Consider the following 24,369-nt stretch of genomic DNA (forward strand, 5'->3'; position numbering starts at 1 on the left):
TTGTTGCAATGATGCTTGCCTGAACCTTTTCTGCCTCTATCTTGCATAGCAGTCAAGGGAGAATATTTAATCAGTGGAAATGCATAAAAAAGGTTGAATAAAGTCCAAGGAGTCACTAGTAAAAATCAATTGCAAAAGGCTAGAGGATCCCAGTCCTGGCTACGTAACTGTATTTTGCTGTTGACTCTGGATGCCAGATATCCACATCTGGTTTTCCCCACCGTTGACAGAAAGACATTCTGGAAGATCTTGGGGTGCAGACTGAGACCATTCCCCTGGGTCTAGAGATTGGTGGCATAGGAAGTCTGCCTGCCAACGGTTAATGGCAGAAAGCTGGAATGTGAATTTCCACCCAGGAGAGGTTCACTTCTGGTGCACCCTGGTGATTTTTGTTGGCTACTGCTGTGGCACAGTCCAACTGCACCCTAACAGGGTGACCTTGCAGAAGGGGGTTCCAGTGTTGTAGAGATAATCTGATGACTCAGTACCAAAATGTTGATGGGGAGTCCTGCCTCCATTAAGGACTAGGTCCCCTGGACAGAAAGTTGTAAATGCCCCCACAACTGTCAAGACTGGAATCTGTCGTCACCTCCAGGGCGAGTTGGAGCTCTATCCGGACAGAATTGTCTGGCTGGTTAGATGTATAGGATAGTCTAGAGACTCTAGAGCAGGGATATGCAATTAGCGGACCTCCAGCTGTTGCAAAACTACAAGTCCCATCATGCCTCTGACAGCCACAAGCATGACACCCAGAGGCAGAGTCTTGCTATGCCTCATGAGACTTGCAGTTCTGAAACAGCTGGAGGTCAGCTAATTGCATATGCCTGCTCTAGAGAGTATCTTTTTGTTCCATATTTTAGGGATGTTGAGTTTTCTGGAGTAAAACTGGGCAAAGAGAACTTCCTCAAGAAAGAGATGCCTTTTTGAAAACAAGCTCTTCAGTGTGAAACAGGTCATGAGGTGACCCCCTTTTGTTAAAAAAAACCTTGCTGCAGCCCGGAGTGCAGAGAATCACCATTGTTTGCTAAAGACAATGAGCAGGCCCAGCACCTGTGAATTCCACAGTGGGGTCTCGAATGAGCCACTCAATTTTTGTTTTCTATGATGCTACAATACGCCACTATATTCATAGTTAAAAACACTGTGCATTTCCAATGTCATCCATACATGTGTGTATATTGAAATGGTACTTACATGGAAGTAATTCTCTGTCTGCAGTCTCTGTACAGATGGGGTATGGATAGAAAAGATGACCCTTTTCCAGTGGATAAGGAATCATTCTGAATGCTGGAAAAACAAAGCACAGCAAACTGATATTGAAATGGGTTTAACACAAAGACTGCTTCAATAAAATAAAGATTTGCATGTAGTATTTGACCCCTGATAAAAAGAAAAAAAATGTTTTAGGCTATTCTCATGTGGGAAATTAAGTGAAACTACAGGAAGAATAGCTTTATTTTCAACATGTCTATACTAGTGGAAGACGAATAAGCCAACTATGTTAGTCTAACAATATGAAATAGTATTCTTTATTATACTGATGTTGAATCTTGGAAACATTTGAATAAAAAAATAACTTTTGTGAAATGGGCACTGAAATCAGATAATTTCATGTATTTTCTCCAAGGAATACATTGTACATTTACAAAGTATATGTACAGAGTAACATATGAAGCCTTATTGTGAACCAATACCCCGAGACAAGAAATTATATCTTAACCAATACCAGTTCTAGGTCTGACCACTGATGTGCATATTACCACAGAGCTTGTCATCAATGTTTTAGCCCGTAGATATAGATGATAAATTTATGGGAAAAAAATGCAGAAAATCGAGTTCTAACACATGGCATTTATTTTTTGTACATGGATCACAGACGTCTGAAATATATTTAGCAAGGATTAACACAGCATGTATTGGATATAATCATATACAGCTGCCTTATTCACTACAAATGGGACAGTTCCAAGTCGGAATGAATATCATATATGCAAGACACTAGACTACAGAACATTCATCTCACACAATGCATGGCCTTCAGAAAGAGTGATGCTTCTACGAGAATCACTAAAGGATCCCGTTACATCACATGCTCCAAAATTGAAGACAGACAATGACAAGCCAACTATCCTCCATGTCAAAACCTTGTTGCCACAAAAGATCAAGCAAATGTTATCCTTTCTAGCTATTCAGATGCATTTTAAATCACACCCAACTCCTAATGGATGGTTTCACAAGCCCCCATTATGGTCATCTTGAGAGGAATTCAGCATTTTACATACAGTGCCGTGAAAAAGTATACACATACCCTTGAAATTTCCCACACTTTGTCATGTTGCAACCAAAACCGTAAATGTATTTTATTGGGATTTTATGTGATAGACCAACACAAAGTGGCACATAATGTTAAGTGGAAGGAAAATGGTTTTATTTATTTTTTTACAAATATGTGAAAAGTGTAGTATGCATTTGCATTCATGGCCCCAATACTTTGTATAAAACAACCTTCCGCTGCAATTACAGCTGCAAGTCTTTTTGGATAGGTTTCTACCAGCTTTACACATCTAGAGACAGTGACATTTTTGCCCATTCTTCTTTGTAAGCTCTGTCAGATTGGATGGAGAGTGTCTGAACAGCAATTTTCAAGTCTTGCCATAGATTCTCAATTGGATTTAGGTCTGGACTTCGACTGGGCCATTCTAAACACATGAATATTCTTTGATTTAAATCATTCCATTGTAGCTCTAGCTGTATGTTTAGGGTCGTTGTCCTGCTGGAAACTAAACCTCTGCCCCAGTTTCAAGTCTTTTGCAGACTAGCAAGAGTTTTTCTAAGATTGCCCTGTATTTGGCTCCATCCATCTTCCCATCAACTCTAACCAGCTTCCCTGTCCTTGCTGAAGAAAAGCATTCCCAAATGATGCTGCCACCACCACCACCATGTGTCACGGTGGGGATGGTGTGTTCCGGCTAGATGTACAGTTTTCTGCCACACACGTGGCCATGTAAATCTTTTGTCATGTGATCAGAGCACCTTCTTCCACATGTTTGCTGTGTTCCCCACATGGCTTTCTTTCAACAATGGCTTTCTCGTCACTCTTTCAGAAATGTCAGATTTGTGGAGTGCAGGACTAATAGTTGTCCAGTGGACAGATTCTCCCACCTGAGCTGTGGATCTCAGCAGCACCTCCAGAGTTACCATGGGCCTCTTGGCTGCTTCTCCGATTAATGATTTCCTTGCTTGGCCTGTCAGCTTAAGTGGAAGGCCATGTCTTGGTAGGTTTGCAGTTGTGCCATACTCTTTCCCATGTTCGGGGGATGGATTGAACAGTGCTCCGTGAGATGTTCAAAGCTTGGGATATTCATTTGCAACATAACCCTGCTTTAACCACTTCCCGCCCACTGGCTGTCATAAGACGTACTCGGCTTTGTGCTGGGATATCTGAATGTTGTCTGCAGCTACAGGCATCATTCAGATATATCGTCTTTTAGAGCCGGCGATGAGAACGATCATAGCGGCTGTTCCGCGACTTGATCGCTCTTACAGGAGGCGAGAAGGGATGTCCCCCCCCTCCCGCCACCCTCCGGTGCACTACAATCGGTGAGTCGGAGACAGGATCCACAGGCCCCGGATGTTAGTCACAAATTTCCAGCAGACCAGATGGCCGTCGAAGTCTCTATGATTGTCGGAGGCCGGGCGTGATGTTATGACGTCACGCCCGGCCTCTGTATTAAAAAAAATGGCCTCGGCTGGGAAGCCAGGATCGTTTTTTTTTATTTCATGCTTCCCTAGCCTAGAGGTGAGATGTGGGGTCTTATTGACCCCATATCTCACTGTAAAGAGGACCTGTCATGCCATATTCCTATTACACGGGATGTTTACATTCCTTGTAATAGGAATAAAAGTGATCAATTTTTTTTTTTTTTTAAAGTGTCAAACTACAATAAAGTAAAATTGTGCTCGTATGCAGAAGCGAATGCATACGCAAGTCCCGCCCACATATGAAAACACTGTTCAAACCACACGTGAGGTATTGCCGCGAATGTTAGAGTGAGAGCAATACTTTTGGCCCTAGACCTACTTTGTAACTCAAAACATGTAACCAGTAAAAAAAAAAAATTCAAGCGTTGCCTATGGGGATTTTTAAGTAGCGAAGTTTGGTGCCATTCCATGAGCGTGTGCAATTTTGAAGCGTGACATGTTAGGTATCTATTTACTCAGCATAACTTCATCTTTCACATTATGCAAAAACATTGGGTTAACTTTACGGTTTTATTTTATTTTTTTCGAGCACAAAACTTCGCCTCGCCCCCCCCCCCCCCCAAAAAAAAAAAAACGCGTTCGAAAAATTGCTGCGCAAATACCATGCAATATAACAAGTTGCAACGACCGCCATTGTATTCTCTAGGGTCGTTGCTAAACAAATTATGATTTTTACATGTAGGGAGAGAAAAATATTACATCAGGCCATTGTCTTTTGGTTGTATAACAATCAAGTGTCCTATTAAGTCATGTGACATTACACCCCTAAGCATACCATAGGACATTTTAGGTACATGAATCTGGTTATTCTAGCCATCTGTCCCATACTTTGTTATATTTAGTGGGACACCCTCTTGTTTTATATAGGAGCTTCTTGTATGGAAGAGTGAGATTCACCTCTTGTATCCAGGACTCGAGTGTAAGGGGGGGCTGTCTGCATCCATTGTTTTGCAATCAGCTTACAGGCCGTGAACAATGTTTCATGTAGGAAGAAAGTTTGAAATGTATCAGTATCTGGGAGGAACCCCAGTAGACACTTTATGGTTTAGTGAAAGGGGAGATCCCATGTAGAAATATAATAATTTGTTCCCAGTAATTTTGTACGATAGGACCATATGAGATGGTGGGATCCCCAAACAAAGGTGTTCAATATTGAATCAATGGACTTGATAAATTTAAGGGGCAAATATACAGGGGATGGCAGGCACATATAAAACATTTTAGGTAGGACCATTTTGATCAAGTTGATTCTACCCATAACACTCAGTGGCAGTTTGGCCCCAACTTGATAATTTGGGGTCTTTTTTTAGAGCTACATGCTAGCCACTAGTACTGAAGGTGAGACAGTGTTACCGAAGGTGTAAGTATGAGCTGCGTTAAATTGCATCTACCAGCCAAATCTTGATTCTGGCCTCGTTACCCACACGCTTTGTGTTGTGCGTCTATGACCTTGCACCCTATCCCTTTCTTGGGAAGGATATACATACAAGTTCAATTCTACTACGGAGTGTACTTTTCCACCTCAAACAGGCAGCGCACCCACCTAAAACTCTGCTGGAGAGCCAGTGAGTAGACCGAACTTACTGGCCACTTAAAGACTGTTGTACCTTTACTAAAAATTCAGCACTGTAACAATGATAATGGCAGCTGCTGATACCAAAAGGAAGTGTATACATATTTTACAATATTATTATACAAGATATAGTGCTATTATTTAAAATCAAATTGATGAATACATCAGGAACCTAATGAGGGGTCGATGAGCAGAACACCTGTTCTTGATGCTTATAAAGAAGCCTGGCTTCCTCCAAGACAACCTGGGCCTCATGAATAAATGCTGGAGGCAAATTAAAGTTTTACTTTACACAACAACTCTAAGCTTTTGATGTCAGTTGCACATCATCGGTTAATTAAAAAAAAAGCAAGAATCTAATTGCTATGGGAAATATTTATATTCTTCTTGACAGATCGGTATCTGTTATGTTTGGATAGGGGGATTATGAAGATTTACATCTCCTTCTCAACTCCCAAGAACCATCATACTCTAATTCTAGAGATTAGTTCCTTTCTCTTATCCACTTAAGACCCGGGCCATTATGCAGGTTAAGGACCTTGCCCCTTTTTGCGATTCGGCACTGCGTCACTAACCGATTTTGCGCGGTCGTTTGACGTGGCTCCCAAACAAAATTGGCGTCTTTTTCCCCACAATTTGAGCTTTCTTTTGGTGGCATTTGATCACCTCTGCGGTTTTTATTTTTTGCGCTATAAACAAAAATAGAGCGACAATTTTGAAAAAAATTCAATATTTTTTACTTTTTGCTATAATAAGTATCCCCAAAAAAGATTAAAAAAAAAAATGTTTTCCTCAGTTTAGGCCGATACGTATTCTACCTATGTTTGGTAAAAATGTTTGGTTTATCGATTGGTTTGCGCAAAATTTATAGCGTTTCCAAAATAGGGAATAGTTTTATGGCATTTTTAGTAATAATTATTTTTTTTACTACTAATGGCGGTGATCGGCGATTTTTTTCGTGAGTGCGACATTGAGGCAGACACATCGGACACTGTTGACACATTTTTGGGACCATTGTCATTTTCACAGCGAAAAGTGCTATAAAAATGCACGGATTACTGAGAAAATGAGAATGGCAGTGAAGTGGTTAACCACTAGGTGGCGCTAAGGGGTTATGTGTGCCCTAAGGGAGTGATTCTTACTGTAGGGGGGTGTGGCTGTAGGTGTGACGTCATTGATCGTCATTCCCTATATCAGGGAACAGATAATCAGTGTCACTGCCACATTGAAGAACAAGTAAGGTGTGTTTACACACACACCTCTCCACGTTCTTCAGCTCCTGTAACCGATCGCGGGACACCGGCGGTGATCGGGTCACGGAGCTTCGGGTCGCGCACGCGACCCACGGCCGGGCTTTTAAAGGCAACGTACAGGTACGTGCCTGTGCCCAGCCGTGCCATTCTGCCGACGTAAATGTGCAGCAGGCGGTCCTTAAGTGGTTAAATAAGCAGTTACAAAATAAGTTTTATATATTAAAAATAAAGCGGATAGCCAAGCCTTAGGCCTGCTATACACAAGACAGTTGCTTGGCAGGAGGGATTCCCCTGTCAGCACTGTCAGTGTTAATGGGGGAATCGGGACAATTTTTTTCCTGCAACCAAAAAAATTTGCACCGTCTTAGGATTTGTGGATCTTTTTTGACCACAAAAACATTCATACAGGTTTTTTTTTTTTTCTAACAAATGGTTCATGTTTTTCTTGCTACTGCCTATACCTGGAGTAACATTCAGAGTCCTGTAATTTCTATTTCTCTCCATAAACTAAAAAGTTTCCAAAGCTGGTACAAAAAAAATCAGTATTATATGCAAGGCTATCTGGGCATATAACACCTGGTTTGGCACTACCTCCCAAAGTCTCAATGCTACACAGCCCTGTCTAATATTTGACATAGAAAATAAGTGTAGCGCTAAAAAATGAGATTGAAAAGACTAAATAAATCTTATGGTAAATAAAGTGGAAACACCAACAGTGCTCACACAATCAACTAAGCACAGTGCAGAATATATTGATTAAAGTCTGCAAAACAATCCAACTGAGAGTGACTGTGTCATCAAAAATTGATAGAAGGTCCACCATCAAGTAGTAATGTTGAGAGGCTTACCAGAGGGATCAGACCAAAGTAATTATACACTTATTAGGCCGATCAAGCTTATAAGGTACCAGTATCTAGAATCCAAATCGACTCCAATGTTGAACAGGTCAATGAAACTCCTAAGGCATTCATATGGATATTATTCAATATGAAACCATTCAATAGGAAACCAGCCAGATGGTATTAATGGACACTTGTATAATGCAGCCGGCTCCTACCAACACTAATGTAAGTAATGAGAACTCTAACATATGGTGGACTTAATCGCTGGTGGTACCCGCATGGCTTCACCACTGTTCGCTCCTTCTTAATCACAGAGGGATTTTGTACATTTCAACAACTTACACATAATGTACCCAACACCAAACCATTTCATCATCTTCAACTGCGCCATCTGGTGGGGTTGCTGACCAAGACTGAATTGGTTCATGACTCTAACAGCATTTAAAGTCCAGTGTAACTCTGACGACCCATGGCTTAGTCTCTTTGTCCTACTCAGCCAACTCAAACAGTTCACACAACCAAGCCCCTTCATGTTGCTCAATGGGAATTTGATAATCGGTTTCAATCTTTTTAATAGTATTTCGAAAAAAGGCAAAGAGTAAAGGAGTACTGTACAGAGCCGCAAACAATCATACAAGAATAGGTACAAAAATGATGGTGGGGGTGGGCGGTCAAGAAAAAGTCACTAGAAGATCTTGGTAAATGGGTTAGGTCTTCAATAAGGCCACATATGGACATCAGCAGAAATAAAAACAAAGAAAATAAGCTTTGGGTATGAACAGAGTATATTACGAAAACATTGTTAACACTGGGAGGTAGCTGTCAGGAATATTGCCCTGCAAGAGTAAGGACCAATAAAAGGTAGAAAGATCCTGAGGTCCAGATGTTACTGAAATGTAATCACCGAGTAGGCCATAAAAAAATAAAATAAAAAAGGGCCTTAGTCCAGTGACTATAGGGAATGCGATTTTAACATGTCCCTTTCACCCGAAGATTGGAGAAAAATATGGACAGCCTTATTTAAGTCCTCACTTAAATGAGTTTTCCAAAGCAAGCACATTTAGGTCTTCTTGTGCCGATATTACACTTATATTCTTAAAAACACTAAAAACGAATAAAAACCAAAGTGAAAGAAAAAAACTCATATGTGGGAGGTGTCTTTCACAGGTGGCTCCAGCTTGTCAAGCTTTCAGCCACAATATTCTGTGCACATAAATGTAGGTTAGAGCCGTTTTGGAAACTTTGGTATATGACATGTTCTTGGGCATCCACACAAAAAAGTGGAGCAGAAGGTAATGGTTGTAGTTCTTCTGTTAAAGCTCAATCCTGGAAAAAAGGTCCATGTTGGTAGTTCATTGCCTTAGCCAGTTAGCTGCAGTTTGACATACTGAAATTGCAGCAAGAGCTGGTTGCATGGCTGGGCCTACCAGAGCCTTTAGGAGTGTCTCAAACTTTCTAACCGCAGAATCTCTGAAAGAAGGAACATCTTCAATAGGTACAGTGAGATGTGCAAGACTGAGATGCTACATGATCAATTACAGGAATAAACCACTGTTTAGTGAATTATTTTGTCAACTGGATAGAGTTGAGCAAACATTTTGAGAGGAGTGAAACTAATTTCTGGAGTGATACAATTATCATAGATTGCATATTCTATCTTCATGGGCAGGGAAGGTCTTCAAGGGTTTTACATATCAAGATCAAGCTGCACAATGCAAAAGGCTTCTGTGGATGGCAGAAGTGAGCTTTTCCATGATGGCAAACATGTTGCATAAAGCTCCTTGGTCAATAATGTGGCAATCTGGGGAAGGCAAATCTTCTGCAGCTTTCCCCTTACTACCGAATGTCCTCTTCATTCCTTTCAGTGTCTGCCTCATCTAGAGCAGGCACATTGGGATCTGAATTTGGTAGAGAAATAGGAGCAGAAGAAGAGGTATGGCCCTAGCAACAATGGCTGTAATAAAGCCATTATTTGTCCAGGGGATTGTGACACAGATGCAGCAAATTCTGCATTGGTCAGGTAGGCCAATTTAAAGATAGAATTGGATGCAGAGACCAGTGTCAAAGTTGACTTTTGCTCCTTTGCGAGGGGAGCATCGTCACTGGCGAGCTTGTGTGGTGCGGGCTTTTGGGGCACTTCCAGAGTAGGGGGCAGAATACAGGGTAAGCATGTTAAGAAGGAGAGCAGAGCAAACCAGTATAGTGATTTCTCAAGACGAAAGGGTGGGAGAAAGTGCCTGAGTGCCATAGAAGAGTCTCTAGACAGGAGTGGCAATAAAATATGCAACTTATGGGGTGATGCAACACCTGGTCACCCATCTTAGACTAAGCGCCAAGTAGTAAGTTTGAGTGCCAGATTTGAAACGTTTACACTGTAGTGGATACAATTTCCATATTGCCTGTCTTTTACAATATGACAGGGTTACCCTGTCCATCATCGCTGATGAGGACACCGGTGTCCCCATCAGCGGTGACCCCATGTCCCCATCAGTGGTGTCCCCATCAGCAGTGACCCCATGTCCCCATCAGTGGTGTCCCCATCAGCAGTGACCCCATGTCCCCATCAGTGGTGTCCCCTTCATTGCTGATGGGGACACCAATGATGGGGACGCCGCTCATGGGGACATCATGATGGTGTCCCCATCAGCGGCAACCCCATCATTGGTGTGTCCATCAGCGGTGTCCCAATCATTGCTAATAAGGACACCAATGATGGGGACGCCGGTGTCCCCATCACCGGTGTCCCCAGCAATGTTCCCATCAGCACAGCAATGTAGCAATCTCCCCTGTAGTGTCAGTGCTGTGCAACACAATAACATGATCAGCCTCTTACCTCCATACTTATCGATCAGCTTTTCTGCAGCTCCCGTCTTCGAGGCGCGGCACCTCCCCTCTTCCCGCCCACTGTTTGAAGTTACGATCCTTCCACGAGTGATGTCACAGGCGCGGCACCTCCCCTCTTCCCGCCCGCTGCTTCACTCGTGGAAGGATCGTTAATTCAAACAGCGGGCGGGAAGAGGGGAGGTGCCGCGCCTCTGCAGTCCCAGGCAGCAGCCAATGTAAAAAAAGGCACCGCTTCTCTTTTTTTTTTTTTATTTTTTTTTTTTAAACGGCATGGCAGCATGGGCCGCTTGGTTTACACTGCGGGCCGGATAAATCACACAAGCGGACTGGATGTGGCCCGCGGGCCGGGGTTTGGAGACCCCTGGTCCAGAGCAACATTACAGGCCATCCCCACAACTCCCAAAAACTTTACCAAGGTTGCACCGATCCAGATATACTGCTTCTGTATACAAGATAAGCGTGGTCTCTCAGTGAAGGAATACAGGTCTATCACCTTGAGACATTCGTAAAAGACTGAGGATTCACAGAGTGGGATAGGGTTAAAGGGGAGGGGGTTTTCCACAAAAACGTAGACAGTGTCCAATCACCTGAAAAGGTAAGAGCCTAAAATACTGGGTCTATCGATACTTTACGATTAACCACTTCCCGCCAGGAGGACGTACACAGACATCCTCCCGTTTCAGTGGTTATACCGGGATGATGATGCACGTACAGGCATTACCCCGGTATTGATCTTTTCAGCTGGCGATTCCCTGCACCATAAGATGAATCATAGTGGCCGTTCAGCCGCTTGATTGTTCTTACAGGAGGCGGGAGGGGACAACCCCCCCCTCCCACCGCTTCTACCAGCTCGCCCATGCGATCGGAGAGCCAGAGAAGGAATGCGCCATCGGCAGAAGTTCACCATAGTGAACGCTGGTGACCAGATTTTGATCGCAGGCTTTCCAGCCTGGAGAGATCCATGGGTCTTATTGACCCCAGATCTCTCAATAAAGAAGACCTGTCATGCCGTATTCATTTTACAAGGGATGTTTACATTCAGTGTAATAGGAATAAAAGTGATACAATTTTTATTTTTTTATTTTAAGGAAACTGTAAAAATATTTTTTATTTAAATAAAATAAAAAATAAAGTGCCCCCATCCCCGCATGCAGAAGTGAATGCATACGTACGTCACGCCCACACAAGTAAACGGCGTTCAATCCACACATGTGGAGGTATTGCCGTGAACGTTAGAGTGAGAGAAACAATTCTATTCCGAGACCTCCTCCAACTCTAAACCGGTAGCCTATGGAGATTTTTAAGTACCGAAATTTGGTGCTATTCCACAAGTGTGCGCGATTTTAAAGCATGACATGTTGGGTATCTATTTACTCGGCATATCATCTGTCACATTATACAAAAATATTGGGCCAACTTTAGTGTTTAATTCGTGAAATGTTGCAATGACCACCATTTTATTCCCTAGGGTCTCTGTCCTGGAGTCTAGCGATGTTGGCACCGCAATTGATTTCCATAAGTTGTCGGGTGCATGCCGCCTCCATTGCGAGTAAGAGAACCCGGCAGTGTAGCCTTTTCGGTTCAGCGATGGGGGAAGAGGAGGGAGTGCCAGCCGTGATGTGAGGCTCCCGGAAGTGGGGAAAGCATATAGGTATGCTATTGTAGCGCTACCCCCTCAGGAGCTGCTGGTTGTTGTTGGGATCGGCATATTAAGTTACCTCAGTGTTGAATAGGGGTGTATTTGATGAGTAGAGTAGTGAGCGAATGTCCAGTCAATGAATAAAAACTTTTCAAATGCTTTATTTCCAGGCCCAACATGGCCAACATTAACATCAAATGAGGAGAAAAGGTTGATGAAGCAAGAGAGAACTTTGCAGTATCAGGCCTGGATATGAACCGAGCAATCCTGCTCTCAGTATTATCAATTTCAGTTCGTCGCCACTCTAGCCAGAGTGGGTGAAGTGCCCCCGGACAGACTCCTGTCACAAGCCTGGGAGCCGAAGTGTCACTTTAGATTGCTGGGAGGAACAGGCCTCTGCCACAGGCCTGGCTCTAGGGCCTCTGCCACAGGCCTATTACTTTGAATGAGCTAAATGGAGGAATTGAGCGAATTCTCCCAGTAGATTTAAGCATAGGTCACCGGATGACAGCAAAGTGTACCTGTCAGCATTCCGGTCACCAGATCCCCGATGGTTCGTTCAAGCCCTGTTGGACAACCTGCCTCCGGGTTCTCCTCAAGCCGACCTCCCATCGAACGGCATCCTGCCTGGGATCTCCTCAAAAGAATTGGGAACCCAGTAAGTCACTGGGGTCCCTATAAGGAACGTGGAGCTCCGCGTAGCGTGTGACCCCAGCCTGGTAGGCCATCACCGGGGTCCGTTGGATGCGCACACCCTGAAGGTGGGTGCCGAACCTGGAACCCGCGAAGGACCAAGAAAAATGGTGTCTGCGAGGGAAAACTCCTCCAATTGGCTGCTGGGGAAAAGTGGCTCTGACAGAACCCCTCTAGCGCCACCTGTCGCCCAGGGGTAGAAACGACACCCCTGGAGCGCAGACTGACCTACAGGCCAGTTCAGGAATGATAGCCGCCCAAATTTAACAAATTGCGAATGGGAGCAAAATAATTCTCCCATTCCCCACTAACTACCTTTAGCGTAGTGCCCATACTGAAAGTAAGGGGGCGCTACACTATAATGAGCGGAAGTGACACTTTTGGGTGGAACTCCGCTTTAAAGTGGAAGAAACACTATTTCTAAAAAAATATTTGTTTTTATTCTGCTCTGGTCACATGATCTTGCAGCTCCGGCACTCCCTTACACAGGGGAGCCACAGCTGAAGGATCACATGACTGGAAGAAAAAAAAAAAAGGTAAGTATATACATTTATTTTTTATACAGAGTGGGAAAGATGAGGTGAGGGGCATTTTTAAGAATGGTTATAGTTTAGCTTCCACTTTAAGATGTACGATTTTACATTTTGACTATAGATGCACTTTAAAAAGTCCAGTCTACGAGCAGGTACTGCGTTACATTCATCTTGGATATCCATTGCCCCTCAATGGTTTAGTTTTACTTTGTTACAGGGATCCAACTTTGCATTACTAATTGTCTTCCACTGCAATCCCCTTGTCTGAGAGAGAGTGTCCTTACTGGCCAATGATGCACTCAGTACCATACAATGAAGCATGCATGCCAACATCACTTAACGAACAGCAACATGTTTTAGTTTGTAATCTACATATACAATACACTATGACATTGAAGTACAGTACGGTAAAATTACCAGATGCAAATGTAACATCCCCCAATATCTACTGCTTTCTTACATTAGAACACATAGAACAAGTTCTTCAGCAGATAGATTATACCAAAATGAAGTATTTGGTAGATGTTTACAATGAATACGACATTTTGTCCAAACAGACACATCGTTAACATTTTTGGGAAAAAGACCAAAGTCATTCAAAAGATGTGTGAAGTCTTTCAATTTGTTTTATTGAATTTAACATGTTAAATAGATCAGCTGAAGATTACATAAATAATGTTTTTAAGGCGTTTTCATTTTTATTTTATGTTTTCTTTAAATAGACACTTTCACAGGAAATGGGAAAATTAGAAGTCAGCAGCTACAGTGTTTGTAAAATTGCTGACTTTTATAAAAAGGGACTCACCAGCCCCTACAGTCTAGCACTGTCTTCTATGCAGCAGATCCTCCTCAGAGCCTCTGCTCATCTTGCTTTTGGTAGCTGGCTGCACTCCTTGATGTCTCACAGCTGGCTCCCCTGCTGCACAGGCCACAGCCTACAGTGAGACAGATCCTACAGCCTCCTAATGTGTGACACGAGTGGGCTGTGGCCATGGAGAAAAGGTACCCACTCCAAAAACATCTGCTATATCTGACAAGGCTGGAGGCGAGGAAATATCCCATACACATCCACTACCACAATTCTACCACAGATTCTTACTTCGTTTTTCTGCCTCTATACATCATGTCTGCTCCTGAACCTCTCCTTTTACCTCCAACCATTGAACAAGCGACACACGTTATCTGCAGTCATGTGCACTTCTCTACACACACTACAAATCCCACAGTCCATCTTGGGAAGGAGCGGTTACGTTCCTACATACAATGGGATTATGGAGAATGACTGTAGCCACCCTTTAATAGGAAGTTGAATCAAAGCAGAAAAAGAAAAGGAATTTGGAGAATTGGAGGCCAAAGGCAATTGAAGGTACATTTTGAGTTGATACATACTCAAATAGAAGTTTTTTTTAAACAGAGTTTAGACCCCTTTCACACTGGGCGCTTTTCAGGCATTTTAGCGCTAAAGATGGTGCCTGTCAAGCCACCCCAGCGTGAAAGCCGAGTGCTTTCACACTGAGGCGGTGTGCTTGAAGGACAGGAAAATAAAGTCCTGCAAGCAGCATCTTTGGGCTGGTCCGGGAGCGGTGTATACACCACTCCCCCACCACCCCTGCGCCTATTCAAATGAATGGGCAGTGCTGCTGCAGTGATGCAAAAACGGGCACTATAAACCCTTTCCTCGGCCACTAGCGGGGGTTAAAAGCACCCCACTAGTGGCCAAAAAGTGCAGCTAAAACAGCAGTAAAACACTGCTAAAACTAGCAGCACTTTACCTCTAATGGACCTGCCACCCCAGTGTGAAAGGGGTGTTAGTGTCACTTTAATTTCTACATACAGTCTAATCATATACGTACATGGAAACAGCTGTATTTTTCCATCGCACATTCTCTCTTTGCTGCTTTGCAGTTTTACACAATGTTTGTGTTGTACAGTTTACATGAGAGATTTCTATGTAGTATTTGGTTTCCTCAAGAGTCACAACATTGCCAGCAAGCACACAACTTAATTTTTTATTAAGGACCGCTCACTGTATATATATACACGTCATTTATTTAAAGATGGATATCTCAGTAACGGCAGCATATTTAAGAGGACCTGCCATGCTTTTTTCTATTACAAGGGATGTTTACATTCCTTGTAATAGGAATAAAAGGGATCCATTTATTTATTTTTAGTGTAAAAATAAATAAGAAAAACAAAAAAACATTTTTAAACGCCCCATCCCGACGAGCTTGCACAGAAGCGAATGCATACGTGAGTAGTGCCCGCATATGAAAATGATGTTCAAACCACACAAGTGAGGTATCATCACGATCGTTAGAGCGCGAGCAATAATTCTAGCCCTGGAGCTCCTCTGTAGCTCAAAAGATGCAACCTATAGAATTTTTTAAACGTCGCCTATGGAGATTTTTAAGGGTAAAAGTTTGACGCCATTCCAAGAGCGGGCACAATTTTGAAGCATGACATGTTGGGTATCTTTTTACTCAACATAACATTATCTTTTACAATACATAAAAAATTGGGCTAGTGCACTTGCAAGACCACTGCGCAAATAAGGCGTGACAAAAAGTATTGCAATGACCGACCTTTTTTATTCTCTAGGGTGTTCGAAAAAAGATATATATAATGTTTGGGGGTTTTAAGTAATTTTCTAGCAAAAAAAAAAAAAAAAACTGTTTTAATCTTGTAAACGCCAAATCTGAAAAACAGGCTTGGTCCTTAAGTGGTTAAAACAACACCTGAACAGATTACCATATGCTGACCTCTTTGTGAAAATGCTAGTTGTCTGGTTGTCATGTGGAATTGTTTCAATACTGAGACTTATCAAGTACACTAATACAGCAAGTGAATTCAGAACAGCTGATCAACATACTAGGCAGTAATGCACAGTACTGAAGTCAGAGGATCAACATGAAAACCAAGATTGCACTGAACACAGAACTTCAGCAATTGCAAACGATGGAGTTCCCTCAATGACAGTTTCTTATAACTACAGATACAATTATTAAGCACCAATTTCTACTGTCACAATTCACAATACAGCAAAGTTCCTTCGTACTTTGCAGCATTCTGTTTTGCCTTTGCAAGATAAGAACCTGCCATCAAGCGTTTCATTCCATTACTGCATATATTTTTTTTTTGTATGCTGCGACATTGAACGATATGACACTGCCACCAGATGTTGGATTTTAGTACTACATTTAATATTTTAAATTTCTTGTTATAATATAAAATGTATAAATTATCACTTGCAAGAGGATTTTAGTGCAGGGCCAGCTATTCCATGTTAAATAAAATGTCCTTTATCTATTTAAAAAACCAAGAAGCAATGTGTAAAGCCCAGTAACCAAAGTCATCATCTTTCACTAGTCTGACTACACTACACTGTTTGTGTTACTGCGTATCACTGTTCGATGTACTGTGCTAAGAGTTGTAAAATCGTGGAACTAGAAGTTAAAGAAAGCATCATAACGAATCTCAGCCAAACCAATTCAACAAAATAAAACAAACATTCTGGAACAAGCTATTGCTCTTATGCTATGTATTTAAACCCTGACTGAACAAGGATTTCAATTGAATGAACTGTTCCCTGTGTTCAAACCCATACAATAACAGAAGGTTTTTGCCTTGACTAAAAGTGGTTATAAACCCAAAAGCAAACAATTATATTGCAGCTTACCAATTCTTAGATATGCTGGCTGCATTTTTTTATTTATTTTTTGATCTAGCCAGTAGGGCCCCTTTCACACTGAAGTGCAGGCGGCAGTAAAGCGCCGCCATTTTTAGCGCCCATTCATTTCAATGGGCAGGAGCGGTATACTCATCGCTCCAAAGATGCTGCTTGCAGGACATTTTTTAACATCCTGCCAGCGCACCGCTCCAGTGTGAAAGCCCTCGGGCTCTCACACTGGAGCCGCTCTTTTTAGCGTTATAGCGCCTGCAAAGCGTGAAAGGGGTCCAAGTCTGTTTGTCAACAGAACAAACGGTCCTGGTGCCCAGCACATGGCCCGCCGGGCCCTCTGTGTGCGGCGCGAGGACTGTTGGGCCCTGTACACCAAGTAGAGTGCCAGCACTGGGACACACTGTTCCAGCACCCAGCAGTGAAAGAGGACCTTTACTACTGGCGGCGTTGTCTTCGTACATAGTACAGGTAAAGTCCTGGCCTGGGGAGCGAGAGCGGCGTGGGAGTCTGATCAGGTTGAGAGGATGGAAATAAACTTTCACTACCATGGCCAGCAATAGAAGGGGTTAACTTTCATTACCACTGACTAGCAATGTATGGGGAAGGGTTACATTTCACTGCCGGTAACCACCAATGGAGAATTGGGTGTTAGCATTCACTGCCATGGGCCATCCTTGTTGGTTAATATATTTGTCCACCGACAACAATGTTGGTGGTTATTACGTCCACAGACATCAAAGTTGGGGGTAATTATTGCGTCCACTGACATCAATACTGGGACTGATTGAGACTTCAATATTGTGGAATATAATTGCCCTCACTGACACCAATGCTGGGGGTTACTGTACTCCAACTTGGGGTTTTGAGGTGTGAAAATGCACTGCTACTGTGTGACACTATGGAAGTGTTGGAGGGCATGTTTTAGGCCCCCTATAATATTTAGATTGACCACCACTGAGTTAGGGGGATGAGAAACAATTTACCACCGACGGGTGTTTACAATGGTCAGCTTTTATTTCTGTAAAACCTTTAAAAACAAAACAGTTACTGGAACGTTTTTTTTTTTTTTTTCATTTTGGAATAAAGTGGTAGCTGGAGTTTGTGTTAGCTTGCAAGCGTATCTAAATCTGCTAGTATATTCAAAACTACCCTCCCTCCAGTGACAATGATGCTGTCCAAAGGCATTTCTGTGCTCCTCCATCCAGAGTGTAAGCATCCTAATACAGGGGGTGTGTTAGGCTCGGTTTACACTGGGGCGACTTAGCCACCTGACAAGTCGTGCTCCATTCAGTGAAATGCTACCGTTCTAAAATTGGAGAAACTCCCGTCGATCAGACTTAGAAAAAGGTTCCTGCACTACTTGGGGGCGTCTTCGGAGCGGCTTGCATTGACTTCTATTACAGAACTCATTTGAAAGCCACGCTGTACGGGGTGGATTCAGAGTTGGGCGACTTTGAAGCCGCCCAAGTGTGAAGTGGTTTCTTTTTAACTGAAAGTTACAACATGCCGCCTTCACAGATTTAATAACATTATCTTGGTGCAAAGTTCAGTGGAGAAAGCTGAAGATGTCACCTGGTTTCCTTAAGTCAGTTAAGTGGAACACTAAAGACATCAACTGCTAGAAGTTAAGTCAGAAATATTAAAGAACGTTGGGTTAGGTCCCCTAATGTTTGTCTCTGATTCCTTTAAGGCTATGTGATCTCCCCCAGTTTTTAGTTGCTATGACCCCTGATATGAGAAGATGCTTGCAATGTCTCACAAGGACATGGACAAGTACATGAGTCACGTTAGGTACAGTGTGTTAATTGTAAGGATATATGTATTCTTTCTACAAGCGGCCTCCCCTGTAAGGGCTGGCTCACTTTAATCAATTTTTTGAAAAGATAAAAAGCTGAACAGATTCAAACAAAAAAGAAAATAGCCCAATATGCCAACAAATTCCAGTTAACATGACACTTACAGAAACAGTCTAGAGGCTACGTTGCTTAGCTTCATGCAACGTCCAAGCCATTCCTCACCATTTCCTTTGTATTGCATCACAAATGTGGGTGTACTAATGTAATTAAACATATTTCTTCCCTTATTAGCTCTGCCTGCATGTATCTGTCACATCCAATTACTATGCAGCTTTTACATGCAGAACAGAGACTGTGGGATATGTTGTTTCTTCAGTGTTTCAGTCCTCAATGCACATTTTATGCAGGTGAAAAACACAAGATGCCGGTAGGAAGGTTTATAATGCCTTCAAGCAATAAAACACTCAAAATAGTGGTGGAAATGGCTGCTCCCATGCACCATTTTATGGAACAATGAATGAAGTCCAGCGGGTGTCTTTGACACCTTTCACACTGAAGCATTTTAGCGTTAAAAATAGCGCCATTAAAATGTTCATAAAACGCCTTACCTTTTCACACTGAGGTGTTGCACTGGCGGGGCGTTGAGAAAAGTCCTGCAAGCAGCATCTTTGGAGCAGCTTTTGGCTCTGAAAAAAACGCTCCAAAAACACCCCTCTCCATTGAAATGAATTGAAAGCGCTGTAAAAACGCCTTACCCTTTCACATGGAGGCACTGCAAAAACGCTCCAAAACGTTAGGGTCTTAGCGGTGCTTTACCAGCACATTGGGATTGGAGATGAGGCTTCACTCAAATAACGCTCAAAAAATTCTTAAAAAATGCTTGAATAACGCCCAGTGTGAAAGGGGCCTTAGTATCACCCTTGAAACAGCATGCCATGCAAGAGAATGCGGTGTCTGAGATGGAGGCTCAATGTTTGTTTAGCTCCACACGGAAATACTATATTTACAGAGAATTGTACAATGGGGTTTATATAAGAGGACAGATGATAGAAGTTGCCAGCATTGCCCCACCATTTTCTATTCAATATGTTCTAGGATAAAAAAAAAATACTTACTCCCTTCCCACGTACAGTGTAAGAGGTTTAAGGCTCCCTCTACCCTTTTCCAGTGTTGAAGGTGAAAGAAAGCATATGCTATTGCTTCACTGTCCCCTCTCTTCAGAATGTGTTCTGGGGGTAATATTAAACTCTTCATTTCAAGAAGATACTGTGGAAGAAAATAAAAATGTAAGTAGATGATATGAATCATAAGCTTGACTTGCATTGTTACAGACAAAATCTCTAGTTTTCTAATGGAGAACTTTTTGAGAGCGGTAGATAACTGATGGTTGGTGGCGGTTTTATAGGGTTTCTGTGACACCAGCTATACTTGCAGGTGCAGCTAAGCAGAAAGGCACCACAGGTGAAGGATACACTCTAGTGCAGACAAGCCCTAACCTGTATTTTGCACAACTAAACAAATCTTAGTGCTCTATGTTATATACAGACCTTGGACAAGCCCAATTAAAATTATACTGAGAATTTCCCCACAGGGAAAATGTCCCAGGAGGAATTGGCCGCACAATCAGATCTTTATTTTTGTGTACACAGTGATCTAGTCATTGGAAAACAGGAACAATGATGTAGTATTGTAGCATTATTAATCAACTTCCCTGGTAATAATGTGCCATATTTGTGAGGGTAGTATATAAAAACACCATTTACAGCACTAGCATTTTAGATGAAACTATGGATTGTAACAATCTGCTGTCAGGATATAGTGAATTGCCAAGCAGACATACTTTTGGCACATGTGGATTAAACTCCACTGCTCTGTGAATAGCCTCTACAGCGTTCATTTCTGCTGTGCTCAGCCCCCGTCGAGATGCAGCTTCTGGAGAAAATCTGTAAAAAAGACAAGACCAACAAAAAGGTGTTAAAATGACATATGGGACACACAGTATGTTACTCTGGGCTTTAATATTTATTGTTCAGTATGAAAGTAGACAGGAATTTACTGGCCACAACAGCTGTTTAATCTGTACTAGACTCTCCATTTTCCTTTTCAAAAGGGACATAAAAACTTGGAACACAGTCATCGCATATATTAGGGCCGATATACTCTGCCATTCCAGCATATGTTCCACGTAACTGTTGACACTGTTACAGAGTCTATCCTACTATACTGAAATGAACCAGACCATGCAATGTCTTTCTCACCTCACGGCAAACTCCAGAGCTGTAGTTGGCAGGCAGACACCACAGGGAAAGCTGTGAGAACCATTGCCCTGCCCTCCCAAGCTGGAGTCGCTGTGTAGGGAGGAAAGACGTTGCCAGTACTGGTCGATCTACAGAACAAAAAAAATAAAAAATTACTTTTCTTTCTAAGATAGCATATAGTAAACACCATGCTAATACGCCTAACACCTATTTAGGTTGTAGCTTACAACAGGCTGTATCTCCAGAGTCTCTTGTATGGTCTGTTATTCGTGTGTTAGCAATCTTGCCATGTCAGGCACTATAGCACCTTTGTGGGAATAGTGCATTTATATATAGTCTTGGTGAAATGTATTCGTGATCCCAAAAACGAACACATTAAATTGAGATTACAAAATCAAAAAAAGATTTCTCCATTACCTAAAAGTTTATTTGCTTCAACTATCGGCTGTTATAGGGCATACTGGCTAATTTATACTGGTAACTATTCTAAATTCAGTTAAGATAACTGGGCATTTCACAAAATAGGGAAATCCTTTTCAGAGCTGCAAACTTCCTTTGAATTTCTAGGCAAGTACCATGATACTTTCAAGAAGAATACCAACTTATATTAATTTGTAATGAGGAAAGGATCTCCCCTACTCCCAACCAGCCAAGATGAATAAGCGATAAGGAGCCTCAGCCTACGTGTCTCCACCAAACCACACGCCCTGATACATTTCACCCCACCCACTGGGGTTTAGTCATATATTCCCCACCCACTGGGGTTTAGTCATATATTCATCTAGAATTACTCTAGATGTATAGAAATCTAGAAGAAGATATTTAAAGTGAAAAATAACTAATACCTTTAGAAGACTCTTTCCAACTCCCTTAATGTCTCCTGAGAAGAATATAAAGACCTCATAGCAGACAATATTTGTCCCACATTTCCTAGCCCACAGCTGATAAAATGGTTGGATAACCTACTGCCAGCAGCCCATACTCGAAATCCTTATAAATGAATAACAGGCGCATGAATTGTGCTAGTTAGGAACCGAGAGAGAGGCTGCAGGGAGGAAGTTTGCTTCACCAAGCCTCTGATTTCAGAACCCTTGGGCAACTGACTTGAACATAAAGCCAATGAAGTTAAAACGCCTGATCTGATAACTCAGTCTTGGTCAGAGAATGGCTATGAAAACCAGGTCAATGACATTTATGCTAGATTTACATGGCCTTCAATCTTTTACTGATGGTTTAGTTCTTGTGTATGATGCTTGCTTTCAGATCTGTTTTAAAATGCATACAATTTTATGGAGAAATTGCATATTACATATTTCCTTAGTTAAAGTTGTCTAGTGGTCTCACAAATCTCTAATATTGAATTTGTAGCCCAGTAAAGGGGCCATACAAGGACAAAATCTGGTTACTCATACCAAAGGAATGTGTGATTGCAAACTGACCAAGTCCTTAAAAGGTCAAATTTGTTACTTACAATGGGAGTTGGCTTGGGGGTTGTCCATTCCTTACACACAAGTCTCTATACTACAGTTATCACTTGGAAATTCAGTCTCCCATCAGAGCTGCCATGAGGCATGTGTCTGAACCTGGTCGGCCATGCCGTGAAAAAGAGGGTGGGAACTCTATGGCGAAACAGCATCTATAGTTAAGTATTTTTCTATTTTTTTTTTTATCTGTAATTATTTTTAATAAATGTTATACTAATAAGTATTTGTGTGATCTCTTTGTACATCTCAAATACAACCCCAAAACGTGACAAAAAAATAAATTATACCGATGAATTTTTTAACTTGCAGAATACAAGGTACATGTATACACATGTCCTCCGATGCACATTTTTAAAGGTCCCACAACGGCCTTACACTTATGGATGCATGCCCCTTGTTTGCACTTTATAAAATGATGTGTCATTTAAACTATAAGCTAGCAGGCATTTCACAACACCATAAATGTGGGAAAACTAAAGGAACATAGTTTACATAAAATAAGCAGACTAAAAAACAGAGCTGCGCCAATAAACCGTCCACTGATAGTATTAGCATCCAGGGACTGATATGTGAAAAACGGTGCACACTCTTCAAAACAATGCACACTCAACAAACAAGTTAGAAATGTCCAAACTAATAAAACATATCTAGTCACAAAAACAAAGTGAATTAAGTCCTAATAAGTGACACTGGATTAAAGAAAATTAAATTTCCAAAAAAACTGGTCATCGAAAATCAGTTTGGACTAATCCACGCTGATGACATAGTCCACAATAACGATATAAATGGCAGGATGCATGTAGATATATCAAACTTGAATTCAATTCCCTGTATATCACCCGGTGAATCACACCACAGATAAACGTGTCCACCACCGTTAAGGTTGTCAGCTTACCAGATGGCAAGTGTAAACAGCAGTCGGCTATAGCCCAGCCGCGGCCTTTAACTTGCACATGTACCAGGAAATACACAGGAAGCAGGACAACCAATGTGTAAATCAGATGGATACATTCAATGCGATCACAGACAGTCCATGTGGCAATTCTGTCTTTTCCGGACTTCCAAAGCACTCTTCAATGCTAGATTTCATTCAAACAGTAAACAAAACATGTGTATCCACAAACACAGAGCTTGCCTGCGTCTCTTCCGGTTGCCTCTACATCCCTACATGTATCGTCAGCGATCACGTGACTTCATCAGTTTACATAAGGTTGCAATTCTAACATAGCATGTGACTGATGTGCTTCCTACTATTCCCTCAGATAGCATCCATTTGCTGTGTGCATGGATCTACCGAAGGCATACTGTCTAAGCTGATAGATGGTTAAAACACCACAGTGTACTTGCACAATGTTGGTTTATTAATGAGATTATAGTTCAGCTTCTATAAACCAACTCCACAAGGTAGACAAGGTCAGCTAGCAATATTAAAATTTTAAGAATGAAAAAAACAAAGAAAAAAAAAAGTACACTTATAGAGGAGAACCTTTTGTGGACATTATATAGGCTCACCATAGTTGAAGCACTGGGGCATTGTAAAAGTACTCACTTGTCTGATACTGCTCTTGCTTTGAGTAGTGCAGCTGTGTAACATATTGTGGCAGATTTTGGTAAACTGATATCTGTGGAGATAAGACACTGCCGTTATAAAAAAATGCTAGTTCATTGCATATAAAAAAAAACACACACACACACACGTAAAAAGCTTTTCAACATGAATTTGCAATCTGAGTCTACGTGTACATGCTGTAAGATTGACCACGGAGACCTCATACATCTTTCATGGAGATGCCCAAAACTACACTCTTATTGGGTGGGAGTGGGGACTAAAGTTAACTCAGTATTTAAAGTGCAGGTGAAACGCGAACAATTAAAATATCATGCAAAAGTTATTTTATTTTACTAATGCAACTTAAAAGGTGAAACCTTCCTTCTAAACTGCCCTTTATGGGTCGAGGGAGGCCTACTCGGATGAAGAATTGTCTGATTATGTCTCCCCTATAGATTTAA

General features: G+C 41.9%; 1 protein-coding gene across 6 annotated transcripts in view; it reads right to left on the bottom strand.

Moving 5' to 3' along the window:
* ST7 (suppression of tumorigenicity 7) overlaps nt 1–24,369 on the bottom strand; it is a 169,891-nt gene that overhangs the window by 22,745 nt on the left and 122,777 nt on the right. For 4 of the 6 annotated variants that reach the window (XM_040343763.1, XM_040343765.1, XM_040343767.1 and 1 more), the window contains 4 exons: nt 23,909–23,981; nt 20,458–20,560; nt 19,733–19,883; nt 1,195–1,287 (listed from right to left, as the gene is read on the bottom strand). In XM_040343763.1, the coding sequence (XP_040199697.1) occupies nt 1,195–1,287; nt 19,733–19,883; nt 20,458–20,560; nt 23,909–23,981 (420 nt within the window). The remainder of the gene's footprint in view (nt 1–1,194; nt 1,288–19,732; nt 19,884–20,457; nt 20,561–23,908; nt 23,982–24,369) is intronic. The other 2 variants (XM_040343764.1, XM_040343769.1) reach the window with 1 other exon arrangement.

Source organism: Rana temporaria, chromosome 3 (assembly GCF_905171775.1).
Source record: "Rana temporaria chromosome 3, aRanTem1.1, whole genome shotgun sequence".
NCBI classification, from domain to species: Eukaryota; Metazoa; Chordata; class Amphibia; order Anura; family Ranidae; genus Rana; species Rana temporaria.